At 44.9% G+C, this 23,228-nt stretch overlaps 1 protein-coding gene across 1 annotated transcript in view; it reads right to left on the bottom strand.

Moving 5' to 3' along the window:
- Nucleotides 1-23,228, bottom strand: part of MCAM (melanoma cell adhesion molecule) — a 185,652-nt gene that overhangs the window by 12,305 nt on the left and 150,119 nt on the right. The window contains exons 14-16 of the mRNA XM_073602541.1: nt 19,397-19,441; nt 6,757-6,786; nt 270-299 (exon numbers count right to left, since the gene is read on the bottom strand). Of these exons, the coding sequence (XP_073458642.1) occupies nt 270-299; nt 6,757-6,786; nt 19,397-19,441 (105 nt within the window). The remainder of the gene's footprint in view (nt 1-269; nt 300-6,756; nt 6,787-19,396; nt 19,442-23,228) is intronic.

Raw genomic sequence — 23,228 nt, forward strand, 5'->3', positions numbered from 1 at the left:
GTACATAAGTACAATCGATTGGCTCCCTATGTTGCCCCAACCTCTCTTATTCTGTGCTATTCTGTACAAGGACTACAAGAAGCTAATACCAAGTTAAATTTAAGTTTCTAGACTGCATCAAAAATTGTAAATGATGGATTCACTTTTGTCTTTGTTATTTTTCTGGAGTTCCGCTTAAATATGGCAGGACCAGAGTCTAAAGTCTAGAGATATTGTGCAATTTTTTTCAGGATGCACAAAGTACACCTTTCCAGTCTGTAATTGCTTACCAGGTTCAGGAGCTCTTGTCCCTATTGGCTCTGCAAGATAAAGTGAAAACAATAGAATCCATTAGACTTCTATAGAATATTATGAAATCTGAGCTTACAATCTAGTTTTAGTTCACTTATTAGGAGAACTGTTCTATTAATTCAGCCTTTTCTTTGAAACTAATATTTGCCAAAATAAAGCTAGTCCCCAGATTTACTACATTGTTACACAATATTAAATCACAAAATACATGTTTACACGCTTTTGTTAGGTGCTTATAGTGGAAATAAATTGTATCTGAGCTCCACAAACTGAAAACACTATTTAATCAATTTTTAATATTTAAAGCAAACTCACCCATCCATGGGGTTGATTTACTAAAACCAGAGAGTGCAAAATCTGGTACAGCTCTGCATGGAAGCCAATCAGCTTCTAACGTCAGACTGGTTTCTATGCAGAGCTCCACTAGATTTTGCAATCTTCAGTTTTAGTAAATCCCCCCACCCCCCTGGTCTCCGTGCTTTATTTTGTTATTTTGTGCTTAGCTAAGAACCGCCCCCCCCCCACCTCCTCTATTCCCCTCCTCCAGGTGAAAGAAAAAATGCCCATGAGAGTTTATAGGATGTATGACATCATTTTGGCCTAGGCCAGAAATCAGGAAGTAACTGAAGAAATGGTAAAAAGTTAAGGTTTAAAACAAGTGTAGCGCTGGTAGATTTTTAATCTACCGCTGATAGGTAAATCTTGTGGGTTACTTGTTAGAGGAAGTTAGATTTGCCTCTGTTCCAGCTTGGCTGAGTTGCGTGTAGTTCCACACTGTGCCGGTGGGTGTCGTTGGCACCATGGGCTGGTGTTGGAAAGGCAATGTGTTGAAGCGATTGAGTGCTCCTCTGTCCCGGAGACAACTCGGTGGAGGTGGTCCTCCGAGTTGCATTCTGGGAGAGGGTATTTATGGGACAGACGCCAAGTTTGAAGATCATTTGTATACCCAACCTGCATGTATATTATTCAGTGCATATACTGATATCCATAAATAGGCTGTGAACATCAATGCAGGATTTATCTAATCAAAAATGGACTGGACAAAACATCTAGTTCTGCAGCAAAATTCAATTCTTTATACTGGTCTCCCAAAATTATGTGATCACACTGGGCCTAATGTTTCATATTCCCATCGCACATGTTCCTGGTATAAGCTCTAAAGGTTGGGTGCTGCAGCAACAACCAGCTGGATACTGGTTCAAGTCACAATGTAGATACTTGCCAGCACACCAAGGATCAGCACAGGGTGGCGTCCAAACGGTTTGGTTTAGTTTATTGCATGATCACAACACAAAGAGGTGCTTTGTGATCATGCAATAAACTAAACCGTTTGGATGCCACCCTGTGCTGATCCTTGGTGTGCTGGCAAGTATCTACACACTGGGCCTAAGACACAAAATGACTAACCAGAGAACTTACTGTATTTCTGCCCTTTCATTCTGGTTCCTAGGGTATTTTTGAATGTAAGAAAGGAGGAACTTTCTGTGAGTCTTTTCACCACAGCTGGAGGGCCGAGGTTGCCTATCCCTGAGGTATAGTATACCTTCATGCTCACTTATGTGACAATGAGTGTATAACTTCTAGGAATGCAGTGGATGTAAGTGTTACTGAGAGCTGCAAGCAGTTCTGTTTTGACCAGTGGCAGCCCGTCCACTAGGGGTGCATGGGCTCCGCCCCCCCATTCATGCGTCCAGCCCCTGATCTACATACAGGGCGCCGGCCTATGAATTCCAATTGGGGGGGGGGGGGGGTTTGAAGCACGTGATTAGAGAGAGAGGCTCTAATAGGCTTCAAAAAAGGGTGGGCTCGGGGCGCAGAGCACTGCTCTCCGAGCCCATCCGGTTTTGGGACAATAGCGAACTGATATTTGCTATCGCTACACTGATCCTCCTTCCAGCCAATCAGGAAGTGGGTCCTGAGACCCGTCATCCAATTGGCTGAAAGAACAGGCTATCACTACAAATCTCATCATGCCTCTACCTCTAGGAGTCATGCCTGTGATTGTTAGGGTCTTGCAATGTCTTATGGTACTTGTAGTTTCAAGAAAGCTGGAGGGCCGAGGTTGCCTTCCCCTGCTGTACCTGAAGGGTCCCCCTATAATTTGATGATCCAGGAATAGCTGTGATCAGCGGCTGCTCAATCACAGCCATTTGTAAACAATTATGATCTCCACAGTGTGCCCTGCTTGTCATTAGATCCTCCTTGCCATAGGTGTGTGCAGGGGGTGTGTCAGGTGTGCCTGTGAACACCCTAATCACTCTGTGTGATGCCGATTCCACCTACTTCCCAGGCTTTCCTCCCCATGTTGCACCTCCTCCAAGCAGTGCTGCTGGCTTCCCTCCTCTCCTCTGGCTGCTGCAGGGGATGTTTTAGGACGGCGAGTGGGGGGATATGTCATTTGCCAGCCCCTTCCTTTTCTAAATGAACACAGTGAACACACTCACCAACTGTTTACTATGCTTCAGTGTGTGGAAGAACAGGAAGCCGCTCAGTGCAGAGCACTTCCCATTCATTCACTGTCCAGTGCAGCTGAGGCTGCAGAGAAAGGCATGTGTGTTTAAACTTTGGGGTGCACACCTTAATGCAATAGTCTACGCACACCTCTATGCTCCCTGCTGTGTTCCTATAAGCTAATCCCCTCCCTGTACCCTCCACAACCTTCTGTATCTGCCTGCTGCTTGCCCTCCAATCCCCACTGTTCTGCCCAAACCCCTACTGGCAGAGAAAGCAGATTGTGGAGAGGATTTGGGCATATTCCAGGCACACGGCGGGGTGAATAGGATCCCTTTAGGATGGTGAGCGGGAAGATCAGTAAACATACCTCTCATGTTTACTGACACCTTCAGTTCCTTTAATTTACATGGGATCACTCTCATGTTCATCCACTACTGAAGAGATCAGTAAACATAAATGATATGTTTATGATCCCTTCAGTTACCTGATGAACACAGGAATGCTCAGGAATGAGCATTTATGGGTTCAATGAGTACTGGACAGAAGAGAAGGAGATTAAGGACTTCATCTCTTTTTGGTTAAATTCTACCATTGGTCTCCCTCTGGTACATCCCCATAACTCCCTACTGTCCCTGATTTCGAGGGACTGTCCCTGATTTGGAGCAATGTCCCTCATTTTGGTCTGATCTATATAGATGTATACAAAATGCACTTTTTATCTTTCAACAAGTGTTTCCCAGTGCTAAACTTTTCATCTAAATTCAAAATTGCTGCATTTGTAAATGTTAAAAGCCAATATAAAGGAATAGGAGTGGCAAAAAAGTCCTTGTGGATTTAATTAACCTTTGTTTGGGTTAATTCTCCTTTAAGGGGCGTGTGTTAGGGGGCGTGTCCTATGACTACATACATTTGCAAGTAGGTGTCCCTCATTCCCATCTCAAAATGTTGGGAGGTATGCATCCCTTTCACATATTCACACCAGCAGGCGCAAGTTGTTATTGTTTTATTTTTGTAATCTTTTAAATTACAATGATTGACCTCTGTGTGGCAGCACATTGCAATGCATTGCCGCATATGGTAAAGTGCTGGTTTGCAATAAAACATACGTCTGCATCATTTTAGTGCACTGTACACCAACGCAGTGCACACAGGACACTGCCAACTGGGGGTTACCACAATACAAAGGTGTATATAAAAAGCCAACCTCCAGATTTTTAGCGTAAGTTGCTTACAGTTTTGCATACCTTCAATTTTCACCATTTCGCAAAAAGGCGCAATTTACAAATACTTGTTATTTATCAACTGAATGCAGTTTTATCTTTTTTTTAGATTTAGTATGAATTTTGTAAGTTATGTTGTGTTTGTGTGCACTTATAGTAGTTTTAATGTATTTAAAAAAATAGAAAAATTTATAAACATTTGCGCAACTTTCAAGGAAAATGTATTATTTGGGAGATATTTTACAATCGTTTAAAGCTCTGAGTAACAAAAGGTGAAACATGTAAAAAAACAAGTGAAAACAGTTAAAATGGTCTGGTCACCTGAGATTAAAACTGAACTCCAGGAAAACTAAAAATCCTTCCTTCCTTGCAATGGGGCTGCACCCACACTGCAAGGGTTAACTGTTCGCTTACATCCAGGAAACCTGGGAAAGCACTTTTGCTTACCCGATCCTCCATGACCACATGCTCCTTAGCACTGATAGACCAGTCCCAGAGGCATCTTCTCCCCTGCCCTCAGATCCTCTGATGTCATTAGAACCAATGCAAGGCCCATAGCCCTGAACTGGACATGAAGACACCGAGGAACAGTCAACTGCCAGAGCACGGGGGAGTGCTGCCTGCTGGGGGAATGGAGGATCAGGTAAGTAAAAGTAATACAGGAGCAGTCAACTCTCGCAGTTCAGGTGCAGCCCCACTAGAAAAAGGTATTTTCCATTTTACATGAGTTGGGCTTTAAATGTGGTGAGTGAAGCCAGACAGTAAAGGTTTGAGGGAATGGTTATTCTTTTGTAGGGGTGCAACGGATCAAAAAACTCATGGTTCGGATCGTTCCTCGGATCAGGAGTCACAGTTCAGATCATTTTCGGATCAAAAAAAAAAAAAAAAAATCTCCCCCACTGTAACATCCACAATCTCCCTATTAGCAGGGTGTGGCAGAGTATTGGCAGAGTATTGCAGGGTATATTGGCAGGGTATTGGCAGGGTATTGGCAGAGTATGGCAGAGTATTGGCAGGGTATGGCAGAGTATTGCAGAGTATTGGCAGGGTATGGAAGAGTATTGTCAGGGCATTGCAGAGTATTGTCAGGGCATTGCAGAGTATTGGCAGGATATTGCAGCAGAGCATTGAAGAGTATTGGCAGGGCATTGCAGAGTATTGGCAGGGCACTGCAGAGTATTGGCACTGCTGCCATCCAATCTCTCCCCTCCACTGTACAGATCAGTACACAGAGGGGAGAGAGGAACCGGCATCATGACATGATGACGGTTTGTTACAAGTGATCGCTCCGTCATTTGACGGAGAGATCACGTGCTAAACGGTCGCCGGGTGTACCAAGATGGCCGCCGCTCCGGAGCTAGGCCAAAGCCGCGGCCTTTCCTATGGCCGAGGCCACAGAGCGCTCCGCGGATCGCGGGTGTCCCGTACGGATCAACCTCCGCGGATCGGATCACGGATCGATGATGATCCGTTGCACCCCTATTCTTTTGCAGTCCTATCTTTGAGCAGCAGAATTTATGAATCTACCTGTAGAAGACCATTCTTCAGTCAGCCAATTCATATATGAGACCTGTACTGAATACACTGTATACAAATCTTTAAAGCTTTACACAGCTCTTTCAGTCACACAATATAACCTTGTCTGGCAGGGGAGGAGAACTAATTTTTCTCTGCTGTTGTCAAGTAACATTTACAGGTTCTGTCACTACTTCAGCCCGTAACAGGATAGGAGAAGCAGAAGACTGATGAGCTCATCTCTCTGCTCTCTCCTACCGTCAGCCCCCCCCCCCAATTAAATTTTTTTTTTTACAAAAGGGCAATGTCTTTTTGTTTGCATTCAAAGCGGATGCACCACATCTTACTCAGGCCGCCACTGGAGTAACACAGTCTCTATTAAGAGGGTGAGTGTCCTAAGTCAGCTCCTGTGGGTGATTCCCCCCCCCCCCCCCCCCCCCCTCTGCTCACCGACACTGCATAATGCGAGCGCTCACACAACCACGGCTGCCCGATCTGCTCCTTCCCCTGCATCCTCATTGGCAGGGAGAAGAGCGAGTTGCAGGACGGACTCCACCAGGACTCTCAGTTACTGAAAAAACAGACTGATTTCTCCCGTTATTAGGACAGGAGAACCAGCCTGTAAATTCCAAGAGATCCCAGACCAGTGCTGTCAATAGCAGGGGCAGGACAGCAAGAGGAGGCTGGGGAACCCCATAGTGGCAGAACACCAGGGCCCGGTGACAAGACAACCTTTGCAACCCTGATAGTTCTCCCACTGCTTTGGACCCTTATATTTTCTTGGTATGCTGGTGACATATATCTCTTGTTTTCTGCCACCCTGGGGGACCCCAATACAGTAGGAAGGGAGATCACTGCAGAACATGTGAAAGGGCCCATTGTGGGATCATAGTAAAGGGCCCCAGGATGTATATATAGTTGCCCCTTACTTTTGTCCCTGTCCCCCCATGTGCCCCCCTAAATATGAAAGCTGGAGACGCCACTGCCGTCAGCATGTCCATTTGTTAGTACATAAGTACAATCGATTGGCTCCCTATGTTGCCCCAACCTCTCTTATTCTGTGCTATTCTGTACAAGGACTACAAGAAGCTAATACCAAGTTAAATTTAAGTTTCTAGACTGCATCAAAAATTGTAAATGATGGATTCACTTTTGTCTTTGTTATTTTTCTGGAGTTCCGCTTAAATATGGCAGGACCAGAGTCTAAAGTCTAGAGATATTGTGCAATTTTTTTCAGGATGCACAAAGTACACCTTTCCAGTCTGTAATTGCTTACCAGGTTCAGGAGCTCTTGTCCCTATTGGCTCTGCAAGATAAAGTGAAAACAATAGAATCCATTAGACTTCTATAGAATATTATGAAATCTGAGCTTACAATCTAGTTTTAGTTCACTTATTAGGAGAACTGTTCTATTAATTCAGCCTTTTCTTTGAAACTAATATTTGCCAAAATAAAGCTAGTCCCCAGATTTACTACATTGTTACACAATTTTAAATCACAAAATACATGTTTACACGCTTTTGTTAGGTGCTTATAGTGGAAATAAATTGTATCTGAGCTCCACAAACTGAAAACACTATTTAATCAATTTGTAATATTTAAAGCAAACTCACCCATCCATGGGGTTGATTTACTAAAACCAGAGAGTGCAAAATCTGGTACAGCTCTGCATGGAAGCCAATCAGCTTCTAACGTCAGATTGGTTTCTATGCAGAGCTCCACTAGATTTTGCAATCTTCAGTTTTAGTAAATCCCCCACCCCCCTGGTCTCCGTGCTTTATTTTGTTGAGAAATCACTTTGAAAAACACCCCTTAGCAATTCTAGCCACAGCAATCTTAAGTAAGGGCAGATGATTAATGTAGCATTTACTCGCTGGAATCCATCTACCCTTAGCTCAGGCAGAAGGGTGTGCTTAGCTAAGAACCGCCCCCCCCACCTCCTCTATTCCCCTCCTCCAGGTGAAAGAAAAAATGTCCATGAAAGTTTATAGGATGTATGACATCATTTTGGCCTAGGCCAGAAATCAGGAAGTAACTGAAGAAATGGTAAAAAGTTAAGGTTTAAAACAAGTGTAGCGCTGGTAGATTTTCAATCTACCGCTGATAGGTAAATCTTGTGGGTTACTTGTTAGAGGAAGTTAGATTTGCCTCTGTTCCAGCTTGGCTGAGTTGCATGTAGTTCCACACTGTGCCGGTGGGTGTCGTTGTCACCATGGGCTGGTATTGGAAAGGCAACATGTTGAAGCGTATGAGTGCTCCTCTGTCCCGGAGACAACTCGGTGGAGGTGGTCCTCCGAGTTGCATTCTGGGAGAGGGTATTTATGGGACAGACGCCAAGTTTAGGGGTTCATTTTCAGCCACCTGCTGGCCCTCCTGGCCGACAGGTATGTGTTAAGAGTACCACCTTGTGGTCCTCCGTTCTGGAGGCCCACGTCGCTGCGGCGTGTGGGTGGGCCCAGAAGCCTGTCTGGGGCCTACCACAGCAGCAGAGGAATGGTCCTGAGCTGTCTATCCTGAGTGAAGAAGCTGGACAACCGAGGAGATCACAGGGGAGGACCCGTCATGGAAGGATCATGCAGAGTGCTGGTCTGGAGAGGGGCCTGGTGACATGGTTGGAGGACGTATCCTGAAGTAGTCTTACTGCATAGTACTGCCGGGTTGGCTTAAAGGTTCAAGTACTGTGTCTGACATTCATCGCAAACCAATACATCCTGTGACAGAGGATGGTACGGGTTTTATTCCAAACAAGTCTGTGGCAGAGACTTTTGTTTGTGCTACGTACTGGCTGCTAGACAAGTGAGAGAGGCCTATCCAGGCGGGCAAAGATTGAATCCCACAAGGGGAGCATACTCAACTACAAGTGTTCAATTACAAAGAATGTTCTAAAGAATACTAAGGAAAGGTATTTGAGCTTCCCTGCAACTTTCCTTCTGCCTCTTTCCTGCTACTTCCTTTATTACTTGTTCATTAAAGCATTGGAAAATATACTCAAGTGTTTGGTGCTTATATCGTCCAGAGGTAAACTCAACGGGACCCTAGACCCGGTTCTGGTGAAACAGAGGTATCGAGAGTGAAGGTAACAGCCCGCTTTAAACCAGCAGCTCCACCGAGAGTTAGTGCTACACAAGTAAATATGATACACATTCCTATCTATTTACTAATGCTAGCAGCATAAGATTAATGTTGATTGAGAGAGTTTAGTTCTGCTTTAGGCTCAGTTCACACTGGTGCGATGCGAGAACCCTGCAAGTCCAGTGTGGGCTCCGGCATCGCACCTGAAATGCACAGTGGTTCTCACTGAGATCTGCGATCTGGGGGAGTCAATGTAAAGTTAACGACACCCCCAAATTGGTTCACAGATCGCAGTGCGCATTGTGAAATGGTGCAGGAATTGGTGTAAACACTCATACAATCCGAGGGTCCTGCATCATTTTGGTCAAATGCGATGCGATTTGTATGGCTGAAATCGCATCGCACAGACATCGCATGTAATCTTCACAGCAATGCGGTGTGAATCACATGCAATGTCTGCCATCGCACTAGTGTGAACCCAGCCTTAAAGTGACTCTGTTGCTAGTTGAAAAGCACTTTTTGCAGAGTAATTGGATTACACTTGCCCCTTCCACCACCCACTCCACCAGTCTCTGCTGGCTAGTAAATCTTCTGCATCTCAAACACTTCTGGGTGTAAAATTCAAAGAATGAATGCATGACACTCAAGTTTCTGAGAGAGGTGGGCAGATGTCATCCTCTGCAATAAGGAGAGATTCCATAGGAGATCTGCAACTTAAAGCGGACCTTCAGTCATTTTTTCATCTTTACATCTATTAAATCTTCTGCCCTTGTTGTTTTAACTTTGGATAGTAAAACATTTTTTTTCTGCCAGTAAATACTTTATACAGCCCACTTCCTGTTTCTTGTCTGGTCATTAGCATAGGCTTATGACATCACTAACAGCTCTCTCACTCACTTTCGTGAGAGTTTGCCAGGAAGGGAGTGGGGTGAGTCATAAGAGGGCCAATGAGAGCTGCAGAGCTGGAGGTGTGCCTCTGTGTAAATCCAGGACGTGAACAGGCAGCAGCTTCAGCTGCCCACAGTTAAAATGGCTGCAGCCAGACTTTGTGGAGGACAATTTCTACAGCATATTTGGCAAGTACAGAATCATAGTATATATAAAATAATATGCAAAGTGGTTGTAGGGAAGCTTCAGAATGGCAAAGATGTTTTTATTACAAATTATGTGAGCAGACTGCAGTTCCTCTTTAATGCATGCAATTAGGGCCAGTGGCACCCAGCATAGCTATATTCCAGCTTGGAAAGAGAAATAGGATTTGTATTCATGGCTTTTCTTGTTTATTGCAACAATTTCCCCACCTAAAAACTCAAGTAGAAACCATTTTGTGTTGTTATTTACACACTATCATGGAGCGTTCATCCAAACAATTCTGTGTGTGTCAGATGCCTGGTCCCCTGCAATGTATAAGTTCCATCCACCGGCTCCTATATTGTTACTTCAGTGTCCTGTAGTTCAATCAGATGGAACCACGGTGCACAGAGGATGACCGGGCATTTGACACTCTTGGAAGTGTCAGATGCTGAAGATTTTAAAGCCACGGTATCTTCTCAAGGCAGTTTAAATCAGGAGAGCGGGCAGTGGGAGGGGGTGCATTAACCCATTTTCTGCAGGGAGTGTGTTTTTAAAACATTTTAAACAATCACCGCGTTAACTACAGGCTTTACAGAGCAGAAAACCTCCCAATATAAAACATAAATACCTGCATTTAGAAACCAGCAATGCACGCTGTACAGTTTAAAAGAGAAGTATGTGCTTTAAAAAAAAAAACATTTATACTCACCTAGATGGATGCAGAATTGATCCGATGCTGCTTCTGTCCCTTACGGGCTCTAAGACTGAGAACTGAGCGATCAAAGACCACTGATCACTCGGTTCTCAGCCTTCAGTGTCAGTCACCAGCTCTCTGCTCTGCCCCTCCAGCGCTCACTGGAGCACCAGGCTGTGGAAGGGGCAGGAGTGGCTGGCTCAGCTCTCAGCGTCTCACTGAGAGGCTGAGCCAGCTGCCAGTCCAGGCTTCTGGGCGAATCCCGACCATATGTTTGGGATCTTTTTTAGAGCCTGGACAAGCTCTGTGATGTCAGTTATAAACGGGTCTGAGAAGTGCAGAACAAGCTGCGCTCCTGTGGTCCCCAGGAGAAGTATAGCCAAAATAGCTTTCTTTAAAAATAAAAAAGAATTTCTTTCCGACTAAAGATAAGCATGCTGTCTGAGACCCCTTTCACACTGAGGCAGTTTTCAGGTGTTTTAGCACTAGAAAACCCTAGTTAGACTTACCGGTAACGGTATTTCTACGAGTCTTTCAGGACAGCACCTGGAGAGAGCGCAGCTCCACCCACTTTCCCAGGAAACACTGCAGTCAGTTTCTTTAAAGACCGGACACTTCCACCATGGCCTCAGTTGTTCATAGAGTACCTCCAGCCATGCTGAAATTAGATAAGCAGAACACAGCAATAACACATCTTACAACCTTAAAACTTAGGGCGGGTCATCGGCGCTGTCCTGAAAGACTCGTAGAAATACCGTTACCGGTAAGTCTAACTAGGGTTTTCTCCCTTCGTCTTTCAGGACAGCACCTGGAGATGATAAAAGAGTACTTACTCTAGGGTGGGACCACCGCCTGCAGGACCTTCCTGCCAAACGACTGTTCCGCTGCTGATAGCAAGTCCAACCTGTAGTGGCGGGTGAAGGTGGAGAAACTTGTCCACGTGGCCGCTTTACAGATCCGACCCGGGGAAGCCCCTGCCCTCTCTGCCCAGGACGTTGCTACTGCCCTTGTTGAATGGGCTACTACCCCCTTAGGGGGCTCTGCTCCTGAAGCTTTATAAGCTTCGCTGATGGCCATTCTGAGCCATCTACCTATGGTGCTTTTGGATGCTCTATACCCCCTCCGTGGACCAGAGAAGAGAACAAAGAGCGAATCTGATCTTCTAAAATCTTTCGTTATCTCTATATAATGTAATAAACACCTTCTCACGTCCAGGGAATGGAAAGACCTCTCCTTAGCACTGGACGGGTTAGGACAAAAGGTAGGGAGAATTATCTCTTGTTCCCTATGAAATGCTGATGCCACCTTTGGCAAGAAACCCGGGTCAGTTTTTAGCACTACCCGGTCTGGAAAAATATAACAAAAGGGTTCTCTTATGGAAAGAGCTTGTAACTCGCTTACTCTCCTAGCTGAAGTTACTGCTACTAACAGGACTATTTTTAACGACCATAGCCTGATTGACGCTTCCTCTGGAGGTTCAAAAGGTCCTTTGATTAGACCCCGCAGAACCACAGACAGGTCCCATCTAGGAAAAAACTTAAAAGGTATTGGCCTAGCTCTGGCCAATGCCTTGAAAAACCTAATAATAAGCGGCTCCCTTGATAACTGCCTCTCAAGAAAAACCGATAATGCAGCTACCTGCACCTTTAGGGTGCTAGCTGCCAACCCCATCTCCATTCCCTCATGGAGAAACTCTAGCACTGGAGCGATTTCCTGTGGCGAAAGTAACCTAATCGCACACCAGCTATTAAATCGTTTCCACGTTTTGAAGTAGATGGCCCTGGTAACCTCCTTACGACTGTTCAGCAGGGTAGAGACCAGTTTATCTGAAAGGCCCTTATTTTTTAACATCTGCTCCTCAGTAACCAACCTGTCAACCTGAGATGCTGGGTATTTGGGTGATGAAGGGGGCCCTGCGTTAGGAGGTCCTTCCGAAGCGGAAGCTCCCAATAAGGTTCCACCGCCATCCCCTGTATTGTTGCGAACCAAGCCCGTTTGGGCCAGAAAGGAGCCACCAGAATCATAGTCGTGTTCTCCTTCTGTAGCTTTCTTAAGACCAAGGGGATCATCTGAAAGGGGGGAAAGGCGTAGCACAACTGGAATTTCCATGGCTGCGCTAATGCATCCAATCCCTCTGCCTGATCCTGCCTGTTTAGTGAGAAGAAGGCCTCTACTTTTGCATTCTTTTGGGATGCGAAAAGATCTATTTGGGGCATTCCCCATCTTTCTGTTAGTTGTTGGAAAGTCTCTACATTCAGACTCCATTCTGCTTCCAGTACTCTTTCTCTGCTCAGAAAGTCTGCCATAAGGTTTAAATCTCCCTTCAGATGTATCGCTGTTATGGAGTTTAGCCTGTCTTCTGCCCAGGCTAGAATCTGGAGTGCCAAGGATAGCAGAGCCCTGCTCCTTGTTCCTCCCTGCCTTGATATATAGGCCACCGCTGTGGCATTGTCCGATAGGACCTGAACATGATGGCCCCGGACTGTTCTTTCGAAGGCCCATAGACCCAAGAGAATAGCCCTCAGCTCTCTCCAATTGGAGGACTTTCTGGCTTCCCAGTCTGTCCAACTCCCCTGAGCCATCTGCTCGTCCAGGTGGGCGCCCCAACCCCAGGAACTTGCGTCTGTTGTTAATCTTTTCTGCAAAGGAAAACTCCAGAGCAGACCCCTGTTCAGGTTTGAGTGGTTTCTCCACCACCAAAGCTTCCTCTGAACCCGCGCAGGTATCCTTATTAATTTTTCTAGGGACTCTCCATAGGACCAACTCGTTAAAATTGTCTGCTGGAGCTCCCTTCCATGTAGACGTGCCCACTGCACCGCTGGAATAGTCGCAGTGAGTAGCCCTAAGACCGACATAGCTGCTCTTATGGAGATTGGCATATTTGTCTGCGTCTTCTTCACTGCCTCCTGAAGCTTCTCCCTCTTCCCCTCGGGGAGAAAAATTTTCTCCTGGATGGAATCTATTGTGTAACCCAAGAATAGTATGGTCTGAGATGGAATCAAGTTTGATTTCTCCTCGTTGATTATCCATCCTAGACCTACCAGGTGTCTCATTGTCTTTTCCAGATCTCTCACTAACAGGTCCCTTGTTTTGGCAAAAATTAGTAGATCGTCCAGATAGGGCAGGACTGATACCCCCTCTACTCTGAGTGGGGCCAAGGCCTCCGCCAGGACCTTTGTAAAAATCCTCGGAGAAGATGACAGCCCGAAAGGGAGAGCTCTGAACTGGAGATGAAGGGTAGATTCTCCCAGTTTTATCGCAAACCTTAGGTGTTTCTGAGATGTTGACGCTACTGGTACATGCAAGTATGCATCTCTCAGGTCTATGGAAGCCATAAAACAACCCGGGGTCAGGAGATTCTTCACTGAGAATATTGTGTCCATCCTGAACTTCTTGTACCTGATAGTCTTGTTTAGAATCTTCAGGTTCAGGATGAGCCTGAATTTTCCTGACGGTTTCTTCACAAGAAATATGTGTGAATAGCACCCCTGTTCTAATTCCCCAGGGGGTACGTTCACTATCACCTTTTGTAGCATCAAGTCCTTCAGGATAGCTGTCATTGCTAGTGACTTTTCTGAGTCCCGGGGAGCCTGTGTTATGTAAAAACGCACAGGAGGAGGTTGAGAAAATTCCAGCCTGTAACCCTCCAAGATGGTCTTTAGGATAAACTGGCTGCTTGTTATAGTCTTCCACTGTAGAAAGAAGGTCTGTAACCTTGCTCCGACAGTTGGGTGACCGTCACTGGGTTTTTGGGCTTGTGGTTGGGGTGCGGAAAAGTACTCCTGACTTACCCCTCCCTCTTTGAGACTTCCAAGGCCTTTTGTAGCCTGCCTCTTTGGTATCTGGGGTCTTTCGAAAAGCACGAAAATTTTTGTTGCCTTGCGGAAGTACCTTCTTCTTTATAGGGAAAGCCTTCTTTTTGTCAGCTGTTCTGTCAAGAATAGCTTCCAGCCCAGGACCAAACACTAGATCACCTTCAAAGGGTAAACCGCATAATTTTGTCTTTGAAGCAGTATCCCCTGTCCATGTCTTGACCCATAACGCCCTGCGAGCTGAGTTTATCAGAGCTGTGGATCTGGCTGACATCCTGATTGACTCCGCTGAGGCATCTGCTATATACCCTACCGCTTTTGATAACACCGGTAGCGTATCAAGCAGATCCTTACGAGGCGTCCCTGCCTCAATGTGGATTTTCAGCTGCTCCAGCCAGTGTTCCAGATTTCTGGCTACCACAGTTGAGGCCATGGCAGGCTTCAAATTTGCTAAAGAAGAATCCCATGCCTTCCTTAATAGGGAGTCTGCCTTTTTGTCCATGGTATCTTTAAGGATACCCATGTCCTCAAAGGCCAGGTCAGTATTCCTAGATACCTGGGAAAAGGCTGCGTCTAGTCTTGGCTTTTTATTCCAAATATGCGAGCTATCCTCATCAAACGGAAACCTTCGCTTGAGGGATTTAGAAAAGAAGGGGGCTCTCTCTGGATCCTTCCACTCCCTCTTAATGGTCTCTGATAAAAATTTATGTACAGGAAAAACCCTATGTTTTTCCTCCCCGAGGCCTTGGAACATCTTATCGTGTAGGGATAGCTGAGCCTTATCCTCTGTGATGTTAAGGGTAGTATGAATTGTTCTCAGCAAATCATCTACCTCCTCAAGGGATAACTTGTACCTAGAAGAAGGAGAAGAAGCTTCATTTACTTCTTCTGCTTCCTCCTCCGAATTTAGTAAAATGTTACTTTCCTCCTCCTCTGAGTCGCTGCCCCCTCTGGATGCTGAAACAGAGGATAGAGAATGTGGCACCACACTGCTATGCGCCGTTGGACGCCTATCTAGGTAGGACCTGAAGGACTCAAAGGTGTCTGCCAGTTCCTTCCTGAAAGAGCTTAGCAATTCACTTTGTTGAGCTGCAGGACTAGCAGGAGCTGTCTCCTCCTTAACTATGTCCGTAATGCAAGATTTGCATAATACTTTGGGCCAGGAATCCCTCAGTAACCCCTTACAAGAGGGACACTTCCTTTTAACAATAGGGGAGACATGCTTGGTCTTTTCTTTAGCCTTCTGCAATATCCCAAGGGAAAAAAGACAATAGCTGAACCATATTTCACAAACAACAGCTTACATGCTGTATAAGGAACACAGAAAAAAACACCACCAAGGAAGTTAACCCCTTAACACCCATGATCTGTTCCACAGCCGGTGAATCACCCCACAGATCCACCTTAAAACATAATTAATCACTTATCCCTCCTTTAGTACTCAGGACCAAGTGATCTGCAGGCTCCCCACTTTTTTTTTTTTTTTTTTTTTTTAGGGAAGGGATAATATATAAACATTATAAATGCCCATAGAGTAAAGACAGAGACCAGTATCCCTGCTTACCTGAGCCTGGCTGATTGTTGTGGCTCCTGCTCCTGCCACCGCCGTCTGATCGTCCTCCATTATTGACAGGACACACAGCGGCGTTTGTGCTCTTTTATTTGATTTTCCCGGGCCGCTCACCGCTGTGAGGGCCGGAAATGAAATCAGCCATGGAGACCGCCCCCCCCTCCTGCGTTCCAGCGGCCGGAACCGGAAGCCGCGTCGCGCCGCTCGAGGCCCCGCCCCCGGTCGGAAATGACGCGCTTGCCATCCGAACCCGGAAGGCGTGCGGCCCGTGGAATAGACGCCGCTCTACTCCACAGCCCTGCCACCGGTCTGTAGGAACGGGACCCTCGCAGCCTGGCTCTCGCCGAGCATGAAGAGGAGGAGGCACCGGAGAATCCCCCACGCGTCAGGGAGGATGCTGGGCTGTCTTGGAAAAGAAGAAAAACGATCCGGTATGCCCTAACTTTCACCACCTGGAGAAAGCGCAGCACACCCCTGGTTCCCTGCAGCGCTTCCACCATGGCGGAGGAAACACTACAACTGAGGCCATGGTGGAAGTGTCCGGTCTTTAAAGAAACTGACTGCAGTGTTTCCTGGGAAAGTGGGTGGAGCTGCGCTCTCTCCAGGTGCTGTCCTGAAAGACGAAGGGAGAAATAGCGCCTGTAAAGCGCCTGAACACTGGCTCCCATTCATTGCAATAGGGGCTTTCACACTGGGGCGGTGCGCTTGGGGATGTTAGAAAAAGGGCAATTTTGGAGTGCTGTATACAGCGCTCCCAAAGCCCCTGCCCATTGCAATAAATGGGCAGCGCTTCGGAAACACCTGAAAAGCGCTTTGGAAACACCGCAGCACTGGAGTTTTTAACCCTTTTTTTGGGGTTAAAAGCGCCCCGCTAGCGACCGAAAAGCAGCGGTAAAACGCTGCTAAAACAAGCAACGCTTTAACGTGAACACAAAGGGGGCCGCCGGGTTTAAAGGGGTCTAATATTTGAAAATTGAGTCACTCAGGGATTAAGGACATATGGAAGAAGCCCACTTTATGTTCATCTGAGTACCAAGGGCATACATTGTACGTCCTCTGCTACATGTCAGGAGTAACTGCTGGACCTTCTGGTTAGTTTGAAGGTTCCAGTTTGCATGTCACAGATGCTGACCGGATGTCCTTTCTCACGGATCAGTGTAACAGTGTGTTATATTAATAGGTATATTGTACAATTAGTTATATGGTAACTAGCCAAATAGCTAGCTTAATACATTGTAGCTATTTCCTCACATTGTAATAAAAAATAACTTTTTTAATTATTTCCTGTTTAAACTTTAGTTAAATCCAAACAGCCCTGATGATTCCCTTCCTTAACCTCGTTCCTTGGAAATTTTCCAGTTGTTAACTGTTCACATATAAACATTTTATTTTACATTTTTGTTAGTTCCCTTTATTTATTTTTTCTGGGGTGGGGGGGTGCAAAAAATAAAACAAAACACATTGTGACTCTGCTTGCTACTCAGCATGACTCTCACTCGCCCCCTTTCTCAAGGAGCTCCCTCCTCCCGTGGAAACATTGGGATCCCCTAAATATTGAATCTAATTCCTGTCTCTTCTCACCAGTCTATTGGTAACTTTTCTGTTTTTTTACTGCATTTTGCCAGTCATAAGTAAGGCTGGGGTACATTGTATAGTTTACTTACAGGTCATGCTGCACTTTCTCTAGGCCCTTGTCACCACTGTTAAAGATTGTTGCTATATCCAGTGGTCTCCACACTGTGGTCCTTTGCTTGCCTTTATCTGGCCCTTGGGGCACTGCTTCTCCCACTGACACCAACAATGGGGCACTATTCCTCTCACTGACACCAATGAGGGACACTATTCCTCACACTGACACCAACAATGGGGCACTATTCCTCTCACTGACACCAATGAGGGACACTATTCCTCACACTGACACCAACAATGGGGCACAATTCCTCTCAATGACAATAACAAGCAGACACTATTCCCCTCACTTACACCAATGAGGGGCACTATTCCTCACACTGACACCAATGAGGGACACTATTCCTTCCACTGACACCAACAATAAGGCAGCATTCTTTCCACTGACACCAATGATGGCGTTAATTACTCCCACTGACATCAAGACATTTTCTTCTCCCAAAGGCCACAGTCTGGCCCCCCTAATGTCTGAAGGACAGTAAACTGGCCCTTTGTTTACAAAGTTTGGAGAGCCCTGCTATATGCTATACGGTATGTGTTCACTGCCTCTATGTACAGTCAGAATGGTGCATTTTATGTATTATTGCATGCTTGATACTTTTACAAATACAGTAAGAGCTTGCATAAAAATATGTCTATTAAAGTTGTTGTAAAGTCTTACATATATCCAGTGAAGTGACTGGCCTTGGGTGATACACAGAGATGAAACAAATCCTCCTACATAGGTTGTACCTGTCCATCTACAACCTATCGCTTTTCTACATCTATTCCAAGTGCTACATTTTAAAGCTTTTCTGAGAATGCAGAAAAAAGAGGGCAGATAGCTGATGTTACACTCTGCAGAGCTCAGTGGGGAGAGGTCTGAGAGCTGATTGGAGGGAAGAGACACACCGCCTCCACACAGCACACATTAACAGAGCTGAGACTGTCAATCAGCTGTGGATCCCTCCCCTGTCACCTTTTTTTCTCTTGGTGCCAGGAAAACTTGTCGGAAGTGATACAGATAGCAGAAGAATGAAGCAGCAGACATAAATGACACTAACTGCACTTAATTAAGACAAGTACACAGTCACTACAGAGAGATATGCTTTGTTCATGTTTCATATCTGAGGTTAACAACCTCTTTAAGTTTTCATTTTTCAACAATAAATTTAATTAGCAATTTAGCTATCCGTGTTTATTTGATTCTTCTTCAATAATTCACTATAAAGTTTAATAGTTCTACAAAATTTTATGTCTTCAGCAAATATGTCAATGTTCTTATTTATTTTTCCCCCCAGACCATTAACATATTGACTGAAAAAACTGGGCCTGTGGTATACCGCAGCTAACTGCTAACCCATTTTGAATATATTCTGTTTGGGACTAACCTTTATCTTCAGTATTTAACCAATCTTCAAACCTTATATAGGGCTATTATGAGTTACAGTATCAAAGGGTTTAGCAAAATCCAAATCTAAATATCAACTCAACATGCATCTCAACATGCATCTTAACATCTCAGCACTTCCAATGTACAGGGTTAACATTCATAAACACTAATTTAACGCATAAACACTGATCACAACAGTTAGACACAACCTGTCTTTAAAGTGGTTCTAAGCTCTAAAGATTTTTTACCTTAATGCTTTCCCTGCATTAAGAAAAAAATCCTTCCAATACTAGTTTCCCCCACCTCCACACCCCCCCAAGCACTTACCTATTGACCCAGTGCTGTCCTTGGCTGCAGGTCTTCTCTCTCCTCTCACAGGTTTTGCTGATAGCAGTGGGAGCCATTGTCTCCTGCTGCTGTCACTCAAACCAAGCAAGGAGGAAGCGGGAGGAGAAGCTGAGCTGCACTGTGCTTGTCTATGGGCACACACAGCCCAGCTTGCAACTGAGCCCACATGTGTGCCCCCATAGCAAGCAGTTTGTGATGGGGGCACACAGAGAAGAGGAAGAGCGGAGCATGGTTTGAATGCACGTTAATGAACCCATGTTCATTTTCTCCTATACGGTACAATACCTGCTGTACTCCAGTCTCCTTGGTCTGTCCAAGTTGAAACAAACTCTAAAAAAAATTAGATATTCATTTTGTTTGTTAAACTTTTTTATTGTGACATTTTAAAAAATGCACAAAATTGAAAAAATAACTTAATTTAATTTATAAATAACTTTGCAATACTTTATGCAAGAAATGTAATTTTAGTCTTAATATGAGTGAAATAAATTATGCAACATTATGTACACTTTTTATCTATGTTAACACTATTTGTTTTAGAACTAACACTGGCCAAACTAGGAAAAAAACTCCACTGTATTGTTTAGTTATGCCTTTTGACTTTAGATTGCAGAGAAATTAAAATAATTTTGCAAGAAAAAAGTATTGTTTGTCCCAAAAACAAAACATATACTGTATGTATTCATTATCTTTTGTACTGACAAAATATCACCATATCAAAAGGGCCATAGTCTGTATTTGACCAATTTTTCATCATACCAAGCCATAGTTTTGTTTTGTAAGACTATTTGAATAAAAAAGAACTAAAACTGTATTGAAATGAATTGCAAAAATGTCTCTGGTCCATAAGCAGTATACAGTGTCTTGAAAAAGTATTTATACCCCTTGACATTTTCCACATGTAACAACCCGAAAACTTAAATGTATTTTATTGGGATTATATGTGATAGACCAACACAAAGTGCCACATAATTGTGAAGTGGAAGGAAAATGATAAATGGTTTTCAATTTTTTTACAAATAAATATCTGAATAGTGTGGCGTGCATTTGTATTCAGCCCCCTTGGTCAATATTTTGTAGAACCACCTTTCGCTGCAACTACAGCTGCGAGTCTTTTTGGGGATGTCTCTACCAGCTTTGCACATCTAGTGAATGACATATTTGCGCATTCTTCTTTGCAAAATAGCTCAAGCTCTGTCAGATTGGATGGAGAGCGTCTGGGAACAGCAATTTTCAAGTCTTGCCACAGATTCTCAATTGGATTTAGATCTGGACTTTGACTGGGCCATTCTAACACATGAATATGCTTTGATCCAAACCACTCCATTGTAGGTCTGGCTGTATGTTTAGGATCGTTGTCTTGCTGAAAGGTGAACCTCCGCCCCAGTCTCAAGTTTTTTGCAGACTCTAACAGGTTTTCTTCTAAGATTGCCCTCTATTTGGCTCCATCCATCTTCCAATCAACTCTGATCAGCTTCCCTGTCACCTTCTTCCACATGTTTGCCGTAATATCCCCCACATGGCTTCTCGCAAACTGCAAATGGGACTTCTTATGGTTTTCTTTCAACAATGGCTTTCTTCTTGCCACTCTTCCATAAAGGCCAGATTTGTAGAGTGCACAACTAATAGTTGTCCTGTGGACAGATTCTCCCACCTCTGCAGCTCCTCCAGAGTTACCATGGGCCTCTTGGCTGCTTCTCTGATTAATGCTCTCCTTGACTGGCCTGTAGGGATGAGACCGCAGTTCAAGTCAAACGTACGTTCGAACATTGGGTGTTCGCTTGTTCTAAAACTAATTGAACATAAGGGGCGTTCGCAGGAAATTCGAGTGCCGCGGAACACCCCATAATGCACTGCGAGATCGCAGTGCATTTCTGTATGATGATTGGACAAAGCATGCACCTGACCTGCATGCTTTGGCCAACCACAGCGTACTCACGCAGGGCTTGCAGGGTGCCTTTGACCAATCATGGCTCAGGGGGTTATCTGAGCACGCATTCTGGCAGGCAGCAGGAAAAGGGGGGGACGAGAGAGCGGGCCACATACCCTCAACATGCCATGTTGATGGGGACAAGGGCCTCTTCCCCACAACCCTTGCCCAGTGGTTGTGTGGGTCTGCGGGCGGGGGGCTTATCGGAATCTGGAAGCCCTCTTTAACAAGGGGGCTCCCAGATCCCGCCCCCCATGTGAATGAGTATTGAATTGTTAAAGGGAGCTTCCAGATTCCGATAAGCCCTCCGCCCGCAGACCCCCACAACCCCCGGGCAAGGGTTGTGGGGAAGAGGCCCCTGTCCCCATCAACATGGTGACAAGGTGTTTTGGGGGGGACCCCAAAGCACCCTCCCCTGTTGAGGTCATGTGACCTGGTACAGTTCAGGAGGGGGGCGCGTTCTTATCCCCCCCTTTTCCTGCGGCCTGCTAGGTTGCGTGCTTGCTTAAGGGTCTGGTATGGATTTGGGGGGGGAATTTTATTTTGGTGCAGGGTTCCCCTTAAAATCTATACCAAACCTGAATGGCCTGGTAGGGATTTTGGGGGGACCCCCACGCCATTTTTATTTTAAATTTTGGCACAGGTTCCCCTTTATATCCATATCAGACCTGAAGGGCCTGGTATGGATTTTAGGGGAGATCCCCACGCCTTTTTTTTTGGAGCGGGGTTTCCCTTAATATTCATAACAGACCCAAAGGGCTCGGTAATAGACGGGAGTGGGGGGGGCCACGCCATGTTTTTTAATGATTTTTTATGTATATTGCCAGGATCCAGGGGGGTGTTTGGCTCAATCCTACTGGCCTGTCAGTTTGGGTGGATGGCCATGTCTTGGTAGATTTGCAGTTGTGCCATACTCTTTCCATTTTCAGATGATGGATTGAACAGTGCTCCCTGAGATGTTCAAAGCTTGGGATATTTTTTATAACCTAACCCTGCGTTAAACTTCTCCACAACTTTATCCCTGACCTGTCTGGTGTGTTCCTTGGGCTTCATGATGCTGTTTGTTCCCTAAGGTTCTCTAACAAACCTCTGAGGGCTTCACAGAACAGCTGTTTATTTGTAAGAAATGTTGAAAACCATTTATCATTTTCCTTCCACTTCACAATTATGTGCCACTTGTGTTGTGTTGTGTCTACCAAATAAAATCCCAATAAATACATTTACATTTTTGGTTGTAACATGAAAAAATGTGGAGAATTTCAATGGGTATGAATACTTTTTCAAGGTACTGTACAGTTATGAGAGCTGAACTGTTTAAATAACAACCAAATTAGAGAATGAGAGGCAGGGAATGATTTAACCAGTCAGTCAGTACTATATAGAATAATAAAATTAAATAAAAGGGGGAGTTCAATTTTATATTCTTACATACTATACTTCACATGTAAAGAACACATCCACTGAAGGACTGGAAAAAAAATATTCTTGAAGACTTTGTATATATTTTAAAATGTTTTTTTAATAATTAGTGGGATATGTGGACAGTATATTATATTTAGAATTTTTAAGGTATCAGGCAGCCCTATAGGCACCAGAGTAAGACCCTGTGCTCTCAGTAATTAGCAGTCAGTAACAAACCTGGTCTGACATGTCCCATCCCCTTCTCTGCAATGCAAGTCAGTGAGAGGAAGCTTGTGCTAAGGAGTGTAGCTGTTAAGCTTGCCATACATTGGATGGGGATGCAGGAATCCTCCCCACTGTGTCATTTTATTCTGACAGCAGGATTCCCCCGCCATGAGAATACACTGATCAGCACTGCAGACGATTGGCTGTAGCACTGATAGATCAAAAATATACCCACAAGTCCATTCATGAAAAGTCAATCAAACATTGACTTCCCATGTCCGGGAATGGCCATACATGGATTTGTCCGGTCCCTGTTGAACTGGCCGAATTTCTGTCCATCCAGGTATGACCAGCTTCATTACTCAGCTATGCCAGCATAGAGCACAAAATAGATGAACTAGAAGCAAGCAATGACAAGCAAAAATCAGTCACAAATCATAACATGCAAAAATCAGTCACAAATCAGAACATGCAGGGATACAAGGCAACATGGAGATGAAAACACATTGCAGTGTATAACGTACATGTAAAGCACCTATCAAACCCTTTTCTCTATTTTAC

The sequence above is a fragment of the Aquarana catesbeiana genome, linkage group LG10 (assembly GCF_042186555.1).
Source record: "Aquarana catesbeiana isolate 2022-GZ linkage group LG10, ASM4218655v1, whole genome shotgun sequence".
In the NCBI taxonomy this organism is placed as follows: Eukaryota; Metazoa; Chordata; class Amphibia; order Anura; family Ranidae; genus Aquarana; species Aquarana catesbeiana.